Below are 16226 nucleotides of genomic sequence, written 5' to 3'. Positions count from 1 at the left end.
ATGTGCCCTTTGCTCGAGTGTCTTTGGGTAGTGTTTGACATCATTCATGAGAAGCACATGTGCAGTTAATGTAGCTCACTTGTTCAACTACCAGTTGCAGTGGTCTGTAGTCATGGTGCTCAACTGCTGACCTGAAGGTTGCAAGTGCAAATCCTGGCTGCAGTGGCCACATTTAGATGGAGGCGTAATTCTAAAGGCCCGCATATTTAGATATAGGTGCACATTGTTTCTTTCAGAACCGAAAGAAAAAAAAAACAAGTGTGCCAAAATGACCGTGAATTTTTTTCGCCTACTTAGCAGAGCTTTTTCTTCCTGAATAAAATATCACATTTATTTCAGTGAAGTAACATTTCTTTTTTTTAATTATTGTACAAAGAGATACTGCATGCATTGTATCAGAGCTGGCAATGCAATACACAGGAAAAGGAATAAAACTCCAAAAAAAAAACGACAAGTGGACATTGGTTCCACATGCAACCATTTTTTTTCACTGATGACTGTACTGGTTGACTATCGCGAAAGGGTTAACCAGGTGGTCAAAATTTCAGGATACCTCCAGTACACCGTCCTCATAATTGCATCCGTGCATAAAACCCCAATAAATAATAATATATTTACACTTGTTCACCAAACTTGTAGCAATGCTATGTTACGAAAATTCGTACTGTTGAGCAAAAAAAAAAAATTCAACGTTATTGGCACTAAAATTGGTATTGTGATCCCGGGGACATGGGCAGCAAAATATATTTTTTAAGGGGGGAATGTGGAGAGGTAAAACTAAACGGGTTTGCAAACATGCACCAGTATTCTTAACTGAGCACACCAATGTGTATTTCGGTTTTTATGGCACTTTGTTAATGCCTTTTTAAGAGCACCACTGTTGCACATGCTCATTATTCACATTTTGTGCAACAACTTTGAATTTGGACAAGATTAGTAGGTAAAGATGTTACGACTCAGAAACAGATGTGCTGCTTTCCAATTTATTTGAATGTATTACACAATTTAACATGTGAGCTTAGGTGATTTTGCAAGAAATATGGATAATTAATTTTCACTGAGAAGGTATCAATGCTAACATAAAAGTTCAAGTTTGCACCAGGTGGCAACTAGCAAAACGTTGATTTCATTGCCTTCCTTTGTTAGCTTGGCCGTTGTTTGCTGAGATGCATTGTAGTGCATGAGCATTTTTGTATCCAAGGGCAAAGAACAATTTTTCATATTCATTGTAGGTTGCTTGATTGTTCCTCAGTTCACGGCGCAACCTATTTGGGGGATCAATCAATCATGAGACAGGTGGTAAACTTCTCACCTTAAGGGCATGAAGGAGCATACTACTTCACACAAAGCATGCCTTAGCAATAGATGAGAACAGTGGGAGTATGCGTCAAAATGTTTGGAGCGTTGAGGGACGGTAGAGTCTTCCATGACTAAACCATTCTACTGGTGTCATAAAGTACTGGCTTAATGAGCATCTGTACGAACTCACCCAATTAGCTGTTGTTCATGTATGAATCAAAGAAACACTGAAATTACTACTGCTGTATTTGTTTTCATTAAAACAAAGAATGTCAAGGAAGTACTTTGATCGGTTAGGATGGACACCACAGGCTTTAATATCCATCTCGCACAAACGAACTACAGCTATTACAAAGGTCTTTTATACTGAGTTGAAATAATTTCATTGAAAAGTTGTGCAACAGTTATGCAGGAGTCGCAGTTTCTTTTTAGCGTTCCCTTCTGCCGAACATGCTTGTTAAAGCATTTAAAACAGAACCAGTCAAAATTAATTGGTATATTTCAATGTACAGGGCATCTCAACTATCATGCAGCAAGATTCAAACAAAAAGGAACGGAGTTACGCTAAGCAAACTTAGTACATTTCGTTCCCAGTCCGCTCGAGTGGCCAGTACTATGTTTTTTGTGGCTGAGGTTTAACTCACTTGTCATAATTGCATTTGTAACTTGACGAATACTTGCGCAATTTTATTTATCTAAATAAATACAAATTAGGCATGTCTAGGTATGTTCAAATGACACATAACTCTGCTGGTTTCAAAAAAGTACTACTTGGGTGCTCATTTTTTCTGGCTCATTAAGGAAGTCCACAAAATATGAAAAAGGACTCATGACTAGACTACAGCACACATCAGGACGAAGCACCCTCAAAAACTTTCAGTGTGAGGTAGCCAGTTATAAGGAGAAAGGCTGAAAGAAAAAAAAAAAACATTGCTGTCTATCATTCCTCAGCTGAAGAACCACGTCACCTTGTTCCCACAGATTCTAATCATAATCAGAACAGGGCTCCAGCTGCATTATCAGTGAGAGGAGTCGACTGCAACATATGGATGATTAAATGGAATCTCTACAAAGTTGCAACATACATCGTTGCTGCTCATCATGTACCCTTGCCAAGTGCAGAACAATGTCGGCCAGCGGTCAGCAGGAACATCAGTTGCTTGTAGCTAGCTTATCTGAGGGCACTGTTATCTTTTGCCAGTGGGAGTGCAGTCATGTGTTATTTTTCATATTTTACGATGTTCCTTTATTAGTCCGGAAAAATGAGCACATGTAGTTAAAACACACATGTGGACATGCCTACATGTGCTTTTGGCATTTTCGTAAATAGGGTGTACTTATTGAGTTACGAGCATTGTTATAGCAACTTAATTAAAACTCAGTAATTAAAGATATTAGCTTCATACAACTTTGTTTCATGTTTTAAAAATCTTGCTACACAATAGCTGGTATGCCCTGTATTCAGCAAATGCTTATTGTAATACATCTTTTTAAAATACATTCAACAATACCATATTCAAAATTACGGGCACAATGCTGTGCATGCAGTTTCTTTCTTTTGTTCTGCATGCGTCTATGACACCGTGTGATGTCCATGGGTATTGCTGAATTTACCAAACCTTCTGCAAGTCGTAAAATTTTTATGTTGAGTAGAGGTGGCAGAAGAATACGAATTTGCTCAGTGTCACTGTTACATAATTAGTAGTGCCCACTGCTGTCGCGAATAGACTTTTTGAGCCATCAAGGAGGTCGAAAAACTTCGCGTAATAAAAGGCAGCTTCTGGAGTAGCGATCACCCATGATTGTGTGTTTGAGAGGAAAATTGTTTTTTTTTTATTGAAGTATTTTTGCTTAATACCTTTAAATGGTGGTGTGACTGGCATATTACAAAACTTAGTAAAGCAGCAAATAACTTGGCAGTGAGCTACAACACAAGCATTGCATTGTAGAATACAGCAGTGCCTGTTGAAGTAAGGGCGACTTTCTTTACTTTAAATATGTGATTACTCTGATAACTTTTGTGTAACTAATAAGGTATGTATCATATTTTAGTTTGCCTTATTAAAAATAGGTAGGGAATCATTAAAAAAAAAACTGGAGTGAATATTTAAAAATTGTGTTTTTGTATTCCTGGATCATATTCTTCTATGCTACACAATTGTGCTATCAAAATCTGGGGAAATATTCTGTTGAAAAACTCTGACCATATTTTGCATCAAAAATGTACAAGAATGATAAAATGCAAACCAATTTGTGTACTGGGAGATGCAAAACCAGTTAACTGTATATCAAGAAGCAGGTCTGCATTGCTACATTTCACTTTGGAAATAGGAATGTCCTAATTCGAGGAATTATTTTCCTCCCTGCGAACCGCAGCTTTCTGTTTTAAGCTAAGTGGTCATTGCTATACATTTGATCCTTTTGTGTAGGACTATTGCACTCTGTGCTTCTCGCCTCAACATCGTTGTGGGCACACAGACACAATAAGTGGCAGTGAATGCACAGCACAATTTGTCCTTTTAATAGAGGACCATTCGTTATTTATGAAAACTTTAGTTGATGTTTATTGAGGCAAAAGCCCATAGTGCCTCGTCACTCATTGGCCTAAAAAAAGTGTAGCATACGGTATGAAGACCCGTGTGACCTCAGTGAGTTTAATGAAAATCATCCAAAAATTGGTGTTCAAGGGTGAATTGAACCCAGGTATTTTGCACAGCAGTCAGGTGTTCCACCACAGAGCTATGCCAGTGGTCTAAATCACTGCCAACTCATTACAACTGATCAATGCTGCCAACCCATTACAAAGGGCTAAGCTATAATTCATCATCATAGTTATAGCCTAAGTGTGCGACTGGTCACATGACCGCTCAAGCTCTGAGGATGATATAGCCACACTGAACCGCTTTTGCCTTCAAGTCACCTCAAGCTAATGCGTAAGGACCCTGCAAATTTTATTCCCCCCCCCCCCCCCCAATTACTCGTAGTATATGTGTGACGTGTTCATTGCCGTTGCTCGTGTAGTGCCAGTTGTAAATGCATAAAGGGGATGACCATGGTCGTACTTACAGTTTTTCTTGCCCCCCCCCCCCCCCCTAGGACAGCATAAACCCAGTGCACATTGAACAAGCGCTTATGGACAACTGAATCTTTGTATCTTTGTTTTCCTATGTTTTTAGGAAGCTTGCCAAGAGCTATCAGCCGAAGAAAAAAGATGATGAGGACAATGGGTAAGTTACTGGCATCTTAAAGTAAAAAATACCTTTAAGTAAAGTGCCATCTAAAGTTGAATTCATTCCAGGCAAGTGTTATAACAAAGATAGGCACAGAAACGATGCAGAATACTCTTCACCAGCTTGAAAAATTTTGCATTCACCTTGAACGAAGTAGTGTTTCATCTTGGAATACTGCTGTTCTGAAGTGCAGTTAGTCATGACATATTCTCTCATGAATATGGGTGGTCACCGTTTTTGATCCAACAGCTTACATAGACCTTTATAGTATTATAAATACATTCATGTTCATTAGTGTAAACTGTTATAAAAATGATTTCTGTGGCCATGCATATATTAATGTTTTTTTCTCTTCTAAGCTTAAGCATTCTGAATTTAAATATTATCATTTTGTGGCCATGCATATAATGTTTTTTTTTCTCTTCTAAGCTTAAGCATTCTGAATTTACATATTAGCATGAGCAAAGTATCAAGAGGATGGGACTTATAAAGTCCTGAACATAAAGAGAAGGAATAACTTTTGCCAACGCATTGTGGAATGTGATTTTTTTTTTTCATGTGCGACTTATCACATTTTGTATAATTCACTACAATAATTTGCTATTTCAGTGTTCTTTGTCACAAAATGTGATTACAAAGCCTCAGCATATATTCACGGTGTTTGTTTTACACTTCCATCAGTTTCAAAATTTTCAGGCTTCTTTATTAAAGTTCATTATGAACAACAACAACAAAAAAATGCCTAGAATTCTTCTGACGTTGATAGACAGATGACATCGTAAATACAAAGATGGCTCACCAAGCCCAGACAAATGTGTCTCCTAGTACAAAGTGCCTCAGCTCTTTCTTAACAATTCATGGCATTCTCTTGTAATGTGTAGTAAGCTAGCCAGTATTTAAAATCCAGGCAGGTAATTGTAAATTAAGTGGATGCAAAAGTACAGAATGCCCTAAAAAGAATTTCATAAGTTTCTGTAGGAATCTCTTAGTGCCTAATGATTTCCAAGAACATGCAGACAGTACTTTATGCGAGCGATGTAAAACATCAAGGTCACTAAAATTCTCCATTTTCATTTGGAACTATTACGTAGAACTAAAGTCTCCCTACTATAGATGTATTTACAGTTTAGTAACATAAAATTGTCATTTTCTTAAACATAAGCATTTTCTGTGTTGACTTATTGCATCTGTTAGGGAAAGCATAATACAGCATCACTTATTTTTTTTTTAATGTAGTGATATTTGCACCTAACCTTAGATCCCTCGTGTTATATTTCAGTTCTGTAAAGGCAAGTATTTTGTTCTGTTTGGACAATTGTGTAGGTAGTTGCTGTTATTACACAGCTCATAAGTATTTTTATCCAGGATTGGCAAAGTATTTGTTATGCTATACAATATGGACATTGCTATCATTGGCATACTGTCATGCTTTTCACGTTTTATATTGACAACGATCTTGGATAGGGTGCGTGTTATAAGACAGTTTTAAAAATATTCGTCTTAAGATGTGATTTTACAGTCTTTTCTTTATATATACAGTGGTTGAACGATTCATTATTATTCAAGTAGGGCTGCCCTTGAACAATGAAAGCTGCAAGCATGCAGTGCTTGCAAAAAGTAAAGTGTGGTGGTCGCGTGGATGCTTAATTCATCACAGTGTCAATGACATGATAGTACTACGAATGGCTGTCCTATGCCAGCTATATAAGTTCTTCTTTCTTCTTCTTAGCTTTCCAGGATGTTTAACGAGTAGTACCTTGTCTGCCTTGAAATTGTCAAACGAGTAGTACCTTGTCTGCCTTGAAATTGTCTGTACTATACTTGAAAGGTAAAGTGTGATGTTGATGAGAGGCATAAAAGTTTTTGCATAGTTGACATTTTGTTCGTGCTACTTTGCCAAAATTCATTAGATATGATTGACAAGTGTTGCCCTTGAATGGTTGAAATACAAAGTATTTAATGGCTATAGTACTCATGAAGTAGAAAACTATGGCACTACTTCAAGTTTCATGCACCATTTGATGATGATGTTATGCCTATGACATACGGTATGGAGGATGGAAAAGCATTTATGTACAAAACTGGTTATTATAATAAGCATCCTGCCAATGAGGGTGGCGATTTGGGCTTGTTGATATGATAGTATGAAAATATATGATAGCGCATTCAAAGGACATGGACAAGAGAAGGCACATTCAAGACTGTGCTGTGTTGTCTGTTATCAAGCATCCTTCAGCATTGTTATCTGTCTGTTATCAAGCATCCATTATCAAGCATCATTGTCTGTTATCAAGCATTCATTATCAAGCATCCTTCCTTTGCATTTGCTTGTAAAAGGGTGGCGGAGAGGGTGGCTGGTTTTTCTTTTCTGATCATTGGGAGGGGTCTGTCTGTGTGAACACCACTTGAGACATCAAAATGTCGCATGAAACTTGCTGGAACAGTGCACTATCACTCTACAGGACTTCTTGTGCCATTGCTCTGTTGGAAGAGTGTATCCATTGACTGTTCTAAGAAATTGGAGCTGCTCTTTTTTAATTACTTGGGCCATTATTAAGTTTTCTTAAATTGCATTTGCTGTTAGGCATCACTTTCAATTTTAGTATTGCATAAAGTAAGTTTTTACTGTGCCAACAAAAGCTGGGTGTACTTTGCACCCTAGCATGTGGCCAGGAATTCTAGGGCAGGGTGCATTTGAGCCTCGCTTGCACAATAAACTTGTCAGTTTTGGCCAGGGCCACCGCATTAATTTCTTTCTTCACACTATGTCATCTCCTAAATTGTCTTGAGCACCTGTTCTTATATATTTAGGAAGAATTTCTAGCTAGTTTACAGACAGGCTAAAGCTACAACAATAAAGTGGGGTGTTTTAGAGCAGCACTTAATCGCAGCAGTGGAAGTACTCGCAGCAGGTTACTCGACAATAGCAAAGCCAGCACAAGCCTTTATATGCTCAAATCTCCTCTTGCTGCGCGAGTTGCGCACGCTGTCTCTCTGAGTAGGACATATCTTCTTCACTACGAGACATATCTAATTAAAACTGACAAGCTTCAGCTGAGCTTGGCAAGCCCCTCTTTCATCTTCAGTTCTGTCTGACCCTCATTATAACTGTTACAGTGCACAAAAGTTGTGACTGGGAGATGAAATAGAGTGCGAGCCAGGTACACCGAGGTTGCCAAAGTATTTTGCATCGAAGTGCCGGTCTCTTTTGCCAGCTCCCTTTGAGAGGGCCTTAAAAAGTTCTCTGACTAAAAAAACTTTTTGGATACATGTTCTGTTTAGAGGAAAGTGCTTAAAAAGAGTACATATTTTGGTCTGTACTTTTCTGTTGTGGGAAATTTGTTTAAAATAGTTTTCATGTGCTGTTTGGAAATGATGCTTGTTCATGAATGTTATGTTTGAAATTGGCACTAAACTAACCTGTTCATGTTTATTTTCTGTTTGGTGGCAACAGTTATCACCAATTATGCTGTTGACAAGTTGAATATATTTGCAAAGAAAGCAGGTGGTTGACTCCATTTTTGTGCCGTTTTCTATTTTAATATATTGTCTAGTAACTTTAGCATGCTTTACTGTGTATGTTAATCATCTAATCAGAGAGAAATTGTGCCGTTAGGGTCCACTTTATACTTTTTCTTTCTGACTTGCACAAAAAGTAGTGGCAGTGTCACTCTGCCTACATGATGTCATGTCTGCACCTTACTTGTAAATTCAATGCTTAATTTTGTTTCCTTCTAATCCTGACAACTGCAAGTCCAGTATTGTGCAGTTGTGAGTGGCCATCTTGTAAGCACTACATGGTTGATGCTGTGTGGAAAGACAGTCACATAGAACAAGAAAGCACAAGATGAGTGCTTTCTGGTTTTGTTTCACTGGCTAGGTATTACTGCCTCGATGCTGAGTTTGTCGAGGGATACAACAGACACCTTTACTGTCATAGCATTGTTTTACGGCAAAAGCTGTTACGAGATTGGGGCACTGGTCACGCACAGTGCCTTAGTTGTCCGCCACAACTGCCGCCGGTGTCCATAACCAGTATTGAATGAAAAAAAGGTAAATAAAAAAAACATCAGTGACACAATGGGATTTGAACCCGGGTCTGCTGCGTCCCAGCTCAGTATTCTAACACTGAGCCACGCCAGTGCTTAGAACTCTTTTCTAAACTGGCCTTAGGCAGGCTTGATGTCTGGAAAGGAATGGTGTTAATATGAGTAATAAAGCGTTTTAGAACATCAAAGGAACAGCCAGGCATTGCACAACACGAATTGCTCCAACCCATTAAAAAACTTGTTCTTGATCACCTAATATATGTGGCACTTACCCACTTCAGATAAAATTCTTCGTCGTGAGCCACTACATAAAAAAATGGCACAAAATTCCTAACAAGTGTGTAGCGGATACCACGCTTCTCCGAAGAATGATGAAGGATAGCATAGTGAATACTGGCTTACTACACAAAAATTCTGATTATTCATGGTATAGTGGGTACCCTACAGTGTGCTTGCAGCAGTTGCCCAAAGAGTGTTTAGAGAAGGCCCTGAAAGGCCACTCTTCTAGCTTTCGCTGTGATTGTGATGTGCATTCCATGCAGGCCTGGCATTTTTTAAAAAATAAGCACTTTGGGGGGGGGGGGGGAGATAAAAAGAGAGAAAAGACCCTGTATATTCTGCCTGACTAAAAAGCCATGCATGAGCTACACAAGGATCTTTGGAGACTGGCATAAAGTGGCCTGAAGCTTGTGAACTATAATTTGACTCTTGTACTCAGCTATTCTCAGTTCAGTGCTTGTATTTTATGATGTTTCATTTACAACAGCAGTATTTTACTGAAGCTTAATAAATTGGGTACTAGGTAATCTGGAACTTATTCATGACATAGAATACAAGAAAAGGACATAATTGAGAATAAGTAGAAAGCTCAAGTGCTGCTAAAGTTCGCTTACAACAAACATCAGTTTCGAGAGCCAAACTTTAATACATTTGGTTTAATTTTCCTAAAGTCAAATTTTTAAAGAAAACCTGTCTGATGTTATTATGCTGCATATTATGTGGGACATAATTTGAATAATTTATTATATCAAAATATTATTGATATGCTGATGCTACTGAGAGAAACATGCTACCTTCAGGTCGTCTTTGAGAATCAACACTTCACTGCTCTTACCAACAGGTTTCTATTGTGTCCATACTATATCTATAACCGCTACACATGCATATTTGTGTAGTGCCCCATCCCCCCTTATTTTTGCACTATTCTTTCTTTCTTTCTATATTGCCTTCATGTTAACACTTGTCTTCTTTCCAGTTACACGTCATCGAAGGCATTCTGTTTGGTCTTGAATGAAATCAACGACATCGCTGGTCAGCATGAACTTATCGCAGAGAACCTCTCCTCGAGCATAAACAGGGAAGTCGCCACTCTCATCAAGGAGCTTAAAGAGGAACGCAAGCGGGTACGGCAGCTGTGGCAGCATTCACTCATTATTTCTGCACTAATCATTTCAGTGTTGCATGTTCATGTCTTACTGATCATGGCATTTAAAAAAATTTTGCAGGAGAACGTAACTTTGTTTTACTCCCACATTTTGCACACATTACTGGCCAAGTTAATAAAGCTTGGAGGAAGGGGCTCCGAAAGTCACTTCATTCAAAGCGGGGCAATACACTAGAATGAGTGTGATGCCTATCAAGGAATATTTCCTGAAAAAAATTTTTGACATCAAGCTCCCAACTATGGAAAAAATAGAAATGCACTATTTACCTCGCTGATTTTTTTTTTTCGATTCGTAAGATTAGGCAGCTTCTATTCTGCTTATTACGTGTTTTCTCTTTTTTTGTCGTCACGCTGGTTTTTTACAGAGAGAAAAAAAAATTAGTAGCGAAAGGATAGATGCAAAGCATTACGTGCTGTTTTTTTTTTTTTTGTTTCCATCAAAAGAGCCATGGCCAGGGGTGTAACAGCTGCACCAGTTGCACCAATTTGATACAAATCCCCATTTCTGCGTCGAGCTATGCCAAAACCATGAAATTAGCTGAAATTGCACTTTGCTGTGCCAAAATGCACGACCAGCCTTAAAGTTTTCTTAAAGTTTAAAGCCTTAAAGTTTAAATTTCAGCGAGAAATAGAGGCCGCGTCGGTCACCTGTGATCAATCAATCTAAGCGTTCAGACCCAACCCCTAAACCACTATGTCAGATATTCTCATAGGTCAGGGCACTTACGAGACGCTATCGTCCAGCTATAGTAACAAAGCCGCACCCCCATCAAGCCGCTGACCGCAGTGGATACATATCAGCGGGACGACACAACTTCTAGACAAAAATGTGTTGCCATAGCCACCAACGCTTCACGGGAATTATGAACTTCCTAGTTGGCAAACGTGGCTCTGGTATGTTACAGTTAGTGCTGGAAGCGCATACCTCATTTTTCGCATGCAACCAGAGTCGACGTGCTGCCAATGTCAATGTTGCCGGCGACCATGTTGGTCACCATAGCTGAGGCACATAAAACATTTTTCTGTCTTTAAGGTGAGTTAGTTGCGTCGTCCCGGGGATAAATATCCGGTGCTGTTTCTGGATCGACGGGTGCAAGCCGTTATTACTTTATTTGGTAGAATGCATCTTGGAAGTGAGCTGAGAAGTTGCGGCCTTAACCTAAGTCCATGGTGGGGGGAAAAATGAGCAGGGGGGAGGGAGCATAGTGGTGTTTGCAAATTTCCTGGCCTTGTTCCAACCTCTGCAGAATGCTGGTTAAGTTACCTTGGCCACAGTATGCCAGTGTCCTGCAGAAAAGTGTATTACGATTTGGAAACGGCTCTTAGCACTAGACACGCGACGCATCTCATATTGTTCATGTACTCATGCGTGTACATGCCGGATAACTGTGAGTACTAGTATGAATGCTGACTTCTGAAAATGTTACGGGCAAGTGTACGGAGCAGTGTATGACATTGCTGGCACCTTTAAAAAAATGTGCGCCTTTTGTTTTTTTTCTCCCACCCCTACTCCTCAGTTTCACTATTCCCGTGATTTTCAAGGTTGCCAACTTGGCCTATCCACATTTGAATTCACTGAGTCTGTCAAAGTATTTGAAAGATGCAGATAATGCTAATGTGGACTTATCATTTTTTTGCTCAGTGGGGTGATTAAAAATACTACTTTTATTGAAATATCAGTGCTCATGTTTACTCTGCACAATTCAGGTGATGTTGAATGGTTTGTACATACTCATTTTTCCTAAATGTAAGCCTTCGCTTTTCATACTGCTCCAGATTTGGTCTTTCGTGATAAGAAATGGATGTTTTTTTTTTTTCTGGAACCTGCTCCAAATGTGCATTTTAGTACTCCAAAAGTAAACTTTTGCTGTTCTGAAAATTGCTCCGAATTCTATTTCGGCTGTTGCACCCCTGCATGGCTGATCCCTACGTCATAGGAATCGGTATAACACGAAACTGAAACCTGCCTTCACAGAGATAGCTCAGCATTTATTGTGCGTTGATATATGAGAGGTTGTAAAAGGTCTGTTGGCGTTTGGCAGCCATAGCACTGTTTCACATGGATACACCCATGTCTCCATATTGATGACTAATGACCATGATCGTGATTTAATCATTGTTGTGGCTGAAGTTGTTAGCCTATACTTGGACAAAGTGGCATCAACAAGCACATAAAAAAGTCAGTTTCCCCACAAAGGCAAAGCAATGCATTCTATTGGTACAAATGTTCCGTGAAGTACTGTAAGGAGTTCAAGACTTTCAGCGCCCTGCTTAAGCACAAAGGATGCAGTAAAAACGCTCATAGGACGAGTGCAAACTAACGACTGTCATAGCTGTTACATCTTTTATGCTTGAGCGCACGCTCCCTTGCAAATGCAGCCACTGCAGCAAGCGAAGTGACCTTTGGGTACTCTGTAACTTCAATGCAAACTTTGCGGTAAAAGCACAAAACATAAAAACCGGCTTCATCAAGAAATAATTGAGTGTATACGAGCAACCACGCCCTGTAGTGTAAAGTATGGATCGTATAGGTAGGAATCGCGTGCATCACAACCAGTGCAACTATGTGGTTATGAAGTGTGCCCTTTGCGACATCTTGCTTGTGATGACAAGAACACACTCCGAGCTCCGAATACCGCCAATGATAAATGGTGTGTATGTTGAAGAACGTACGTTTTGTGGCAGGGTCTTTTAGTACGGGGCGCTGTGGAGCGAGGAGTAGTGGGTTCGGTTTTGGGAAATGGAAGTTTTTCTTCTAGTTTTTTTATTTGTCATCTGTTAGTGTACAATTGACAATGTCATATATATGTTAACAGTTTTGTGTTAAAACCTGGAAAATATGTGCATTTGTGTGTCTAATGGCTGCTACCTGTGAGCTGTCACTTCATGTAATGCAATCATTTATCTTGGCCTGGAGGAAAACAAGTGAAAATTTGGAAAGCTACAGCAAAGAAAGTGATCTACGTATTATGCTAGATGGTAGGTGACTTGTTGCATGCAGCAGAATAATATACTTGGTTGGGATGTTTATAGCATCATTAACTACGGGTTGGAAATATTTTTCTACCGTGATTAAAAAAGTGTTTCAGTTGCCCTTCAATGCAATGTTTAATGTCACCTGTGCCCATGGTTTTTGATTTCACTGTAAGACCTATGTTGATATAAAGTGATTTCAAGGTCTTCATTTGAGCTTGTACTGTAAGGTGACGATCAAGCCTTCATAATTGTTTAACTTCACTTATTATACCTTGTATTTACAATAAGGCATGAGGTGACCAGAAACTCATTCTTGTCTTATTATACCTTGTATTTACAATAAGGCATGAGGTGACCAGAAACTCATTCTGTGTTTTCTCTCCTTCGTAGCTTTTGGCTGAGGGTTCCAAACTGCAGACAGCTCTGCAGAATTCCGTCACATCTCTTGACAAGGTAAAATTTTGCATGTATTTGTTCTGGTTGCCTGTTTTGCAGAGCTTGCCATGCAATGATGAATGTTGGTTTTGATTGGTTGGTATATTGGAGACACTTAGAACTAGCACAGCATGGAAAAATAAAGCGCTATCAACTTTCACAAGGCAAATATATAGGGTTCCGAAGAGTACGAGAACAAGCAGAACAGGAGAGGAGGTACCAAGACAGAATTCGTAATCATGTAGAACCTTGCATGAAAGAGAGGTACTGGGGGGGGTGGAAATGCACCTTTTACTCTGAAAGGTGTAGTGATGGTGCACTCATTTCACTTTTGCACCTCCTGGTCAACGCAGAGAGATTCAAACGTTTTCCTTGGTCTATGGTCACAATATATTTCATGATTTGACAAATATTTCGATGAAAATGGACATCCACAATTGAAAAAAAAAAGTGTTTAATAATGATCACAAAGCCTGTTTAGGTACAGTCCGAAGATGATGAAAACAGAGAACAGAAGGGACACGGACGTCTTTGTAGTTTGTTTGTGCTGTACCTAAACACGCTACCTGACCAACTAGCCCAACTTTCTGTACGATTGTAAAGCCATATTGTCTTGTTGGATGAACATTTCTGCTCATACAACTTGCTTGCTGCTATTGTCTTTCTTATGTCTGTTTCTGCATCTGCTCTTGTAGTGGCAGCCTTCTCTTAAAGCTTGTGCCACTTGTGCCAAGAATAAGTTCTGATTTTCCTTCAGATTTTCATTAATTGGCCTGCTTAAATAGCATAATTTTGATAGCTTTTTTCTGCTTACATGTTTAGTGAACATGATAGAGGTCGTTGCATACAGCAAAGACAAACCTGACTCTAGCAATCTTGGCAACATCTTTTATGTTGTGTCAGTATCGTACCTATCATGTACACATTATTAATGATAACAGCCAGCAGTGTATGGATGCTTCACTGTGTGTGTCCTTTTTGTTTTCTTTTTGTCGTATTTAGGTTAATCTATGCAATATAGTCCCTTGTTAACCACTTAAACTAGATGGTTAGTTCACTATTTTAAAGGGACACTAAAGAGCAAATTGATTTTATGCCTGTTCATAAGGTACAATTTCACAATCCTGAAAACATCACTCACACTGAGACATGATTCTTGGTAAGTGAAAAAGGTTTGAAAAGAAAATGCGGGTAAAGAGGCCACCGTGAGATTAAGCATCAAACACCCTGATGTAGTTAATTTTCAAGGGATATACGGGGTCCTACATAGCTTTCACTCGATGAAAATGAAGTACATTGTCATCTGTGGGTGCCATAGACCTAGCATATAGAGTTTCGGAAAATTTTATTGAGCCAATGTCTCGAACATACAAAATATACATTTTGAAATTTGTTAGGTCACGTGCAAAGATTTCAGCACGAAATTTAAAAATGAAACTTGAACCTGGATTTTTTGTTTTTCTGTGGTAACAAACTTATGACATAAACTTATGACAATGAAACTTATGCCAGTAGAGTTGTCACCGTACAGTTTTATCAGTCTAAACGAAGTCATTGTTTCACTTTAGTGTTCCTTTAATGTAAATACTGTTTAAATGGCAAGTTTTGTCCACAGCACTTCATCATCCCTGTGTACCTTTAGTAATGATTTATACATAATGGTATATTTTTACTGATAATTCAAATCCTGTGATTGCGATTTTTCGTGGTGTGTCATTTGAAGCACCAAATGGACAGTCACTTTTCTAGCTTCTATGTTCTGTGTCGAAGCTCCAAGATAGGCATCCTTCATGCCCCAGTCATCACCCCCCCACACGATCTCTATGTTTGTGGTATATACAGAGAGGCCGGGAGCTGGAAAAACAAACGTTGCTAGTAGCGCTGCATGTTATCTCCTTCGTGTATTTATTGACCTGTCCTTGTGTTAAGTTTACACTACAGAAAAGTACCCTAATGATCTACCAACACGCCCATTTTGCAACTCTAGTTGACTCCCTCTTGACTCACGCAAAAAATATTGTTACGGGGTCATGAGTCGGTACAAAGTCGTGAGTTTGCATGAGAGCGGGATCACAGTGCACAGGGTGTACAGAATGCCAGTCAATAGGGCAATCCAGACTGAGCCCCACAACACCACCCGGCTTTACCCCGGCTTTGCTTTAGCTTTACCTTAGCTTGTAAAGCACCATCTCGCTGCCAGCTATGAGGGCGTGTCACCATCGTAGGCCTTCAGGCAAGAGACATAGGCTATGTCGGTTCTGGGAGTAGTAATCGATGAGTTCGATGATTTGGTTGTCCGAGAAATCTCATAGGGGACAGGTGTCACCTGGTGCACTACTGTAGGGTCCAACGTATCGCGATAGAAGCTTCTCGCTGAGGCCAACACGGTAAGATGGGAGCCACAGTAGAATGAGAGAGCACTCAGCGTCCCTGTGTCGACTATCATACGGGGTCTTTTGTGTAGCCTGGGACAGTGAGAGTTGAGTGTGGGCTATCATGGGTGCGATGAGAGTTCGAGTGATGGCATCTTGAGCCATGGAAGCAGGGTATCAAATAGTAACAAAGGATTACACCCAAAGAGAAGATAAAAGAGTGAAAAGCCGGCAGTTTCAAGGCACGATGAGTTATAGGCAAAGGTGAGGAAAAGGAAAACAATGTCTCAATCGGTGCAGTCTTTGGAAATGTACATATAAAACATGTCTGTCATGTACGGTTGAGGCGTTCAGTCAGGCCATTGATCTGAAGATGAAAAAACGTGCTAAAGTTGTGACGAGTAGCACAAGAACGCAGTAG

General features: G+C 39.5%; 1 protein-coding gene across 8 annotated transcripts in view; it reads left to right on the top strand.

Annotated features, from left to right (window-relative positions):
* Positions 1–16226, top strand: part of Cip4 (formin-binding protein 1-like Cip4) — a 254028-nt gene that overhangs the window by 193674 nt on the left and 44128 nt on the right. For all 8 annotated transcript variants that reach the window (XM_075879952.1, XM_075879954.1, XM_075879950.1 and 5 more), the window contains exons 3-5: positions 4476–4526; positions 9834–9981; positions 13389–13451. In XM_075879952.1, the coding sequence (XP_075736067.1) occupies positions 4476–4526; positions 9834–9981; positions 13389–13451 (262 nt within the window). The remainder of the gene's footprint in view (positions 1–4475; positions 4527–9833; positions 9982–13388; positions 13452–16226) is intronic.

Source organism: Rhipicephalus microplus, chromosome X (genome assembly GCF_043290135.1).
Source record: "Rhipicephalus microplus isolate Deutch F79 chromosome X, USDA_Rmic, whole genome shotgun sequence".
NCBI classification, from domain to species: Eukaryota; Metazoa; Arthropoda; class Arachnida; order Ixodida; family Ixodidae; genus Rhipicephalus; species Rhipicephalus microplus.
Note: the sequence above shows the minus strand (reverse complement) of the source record. Positions and strands in the feature narration are given on the sequence as shown.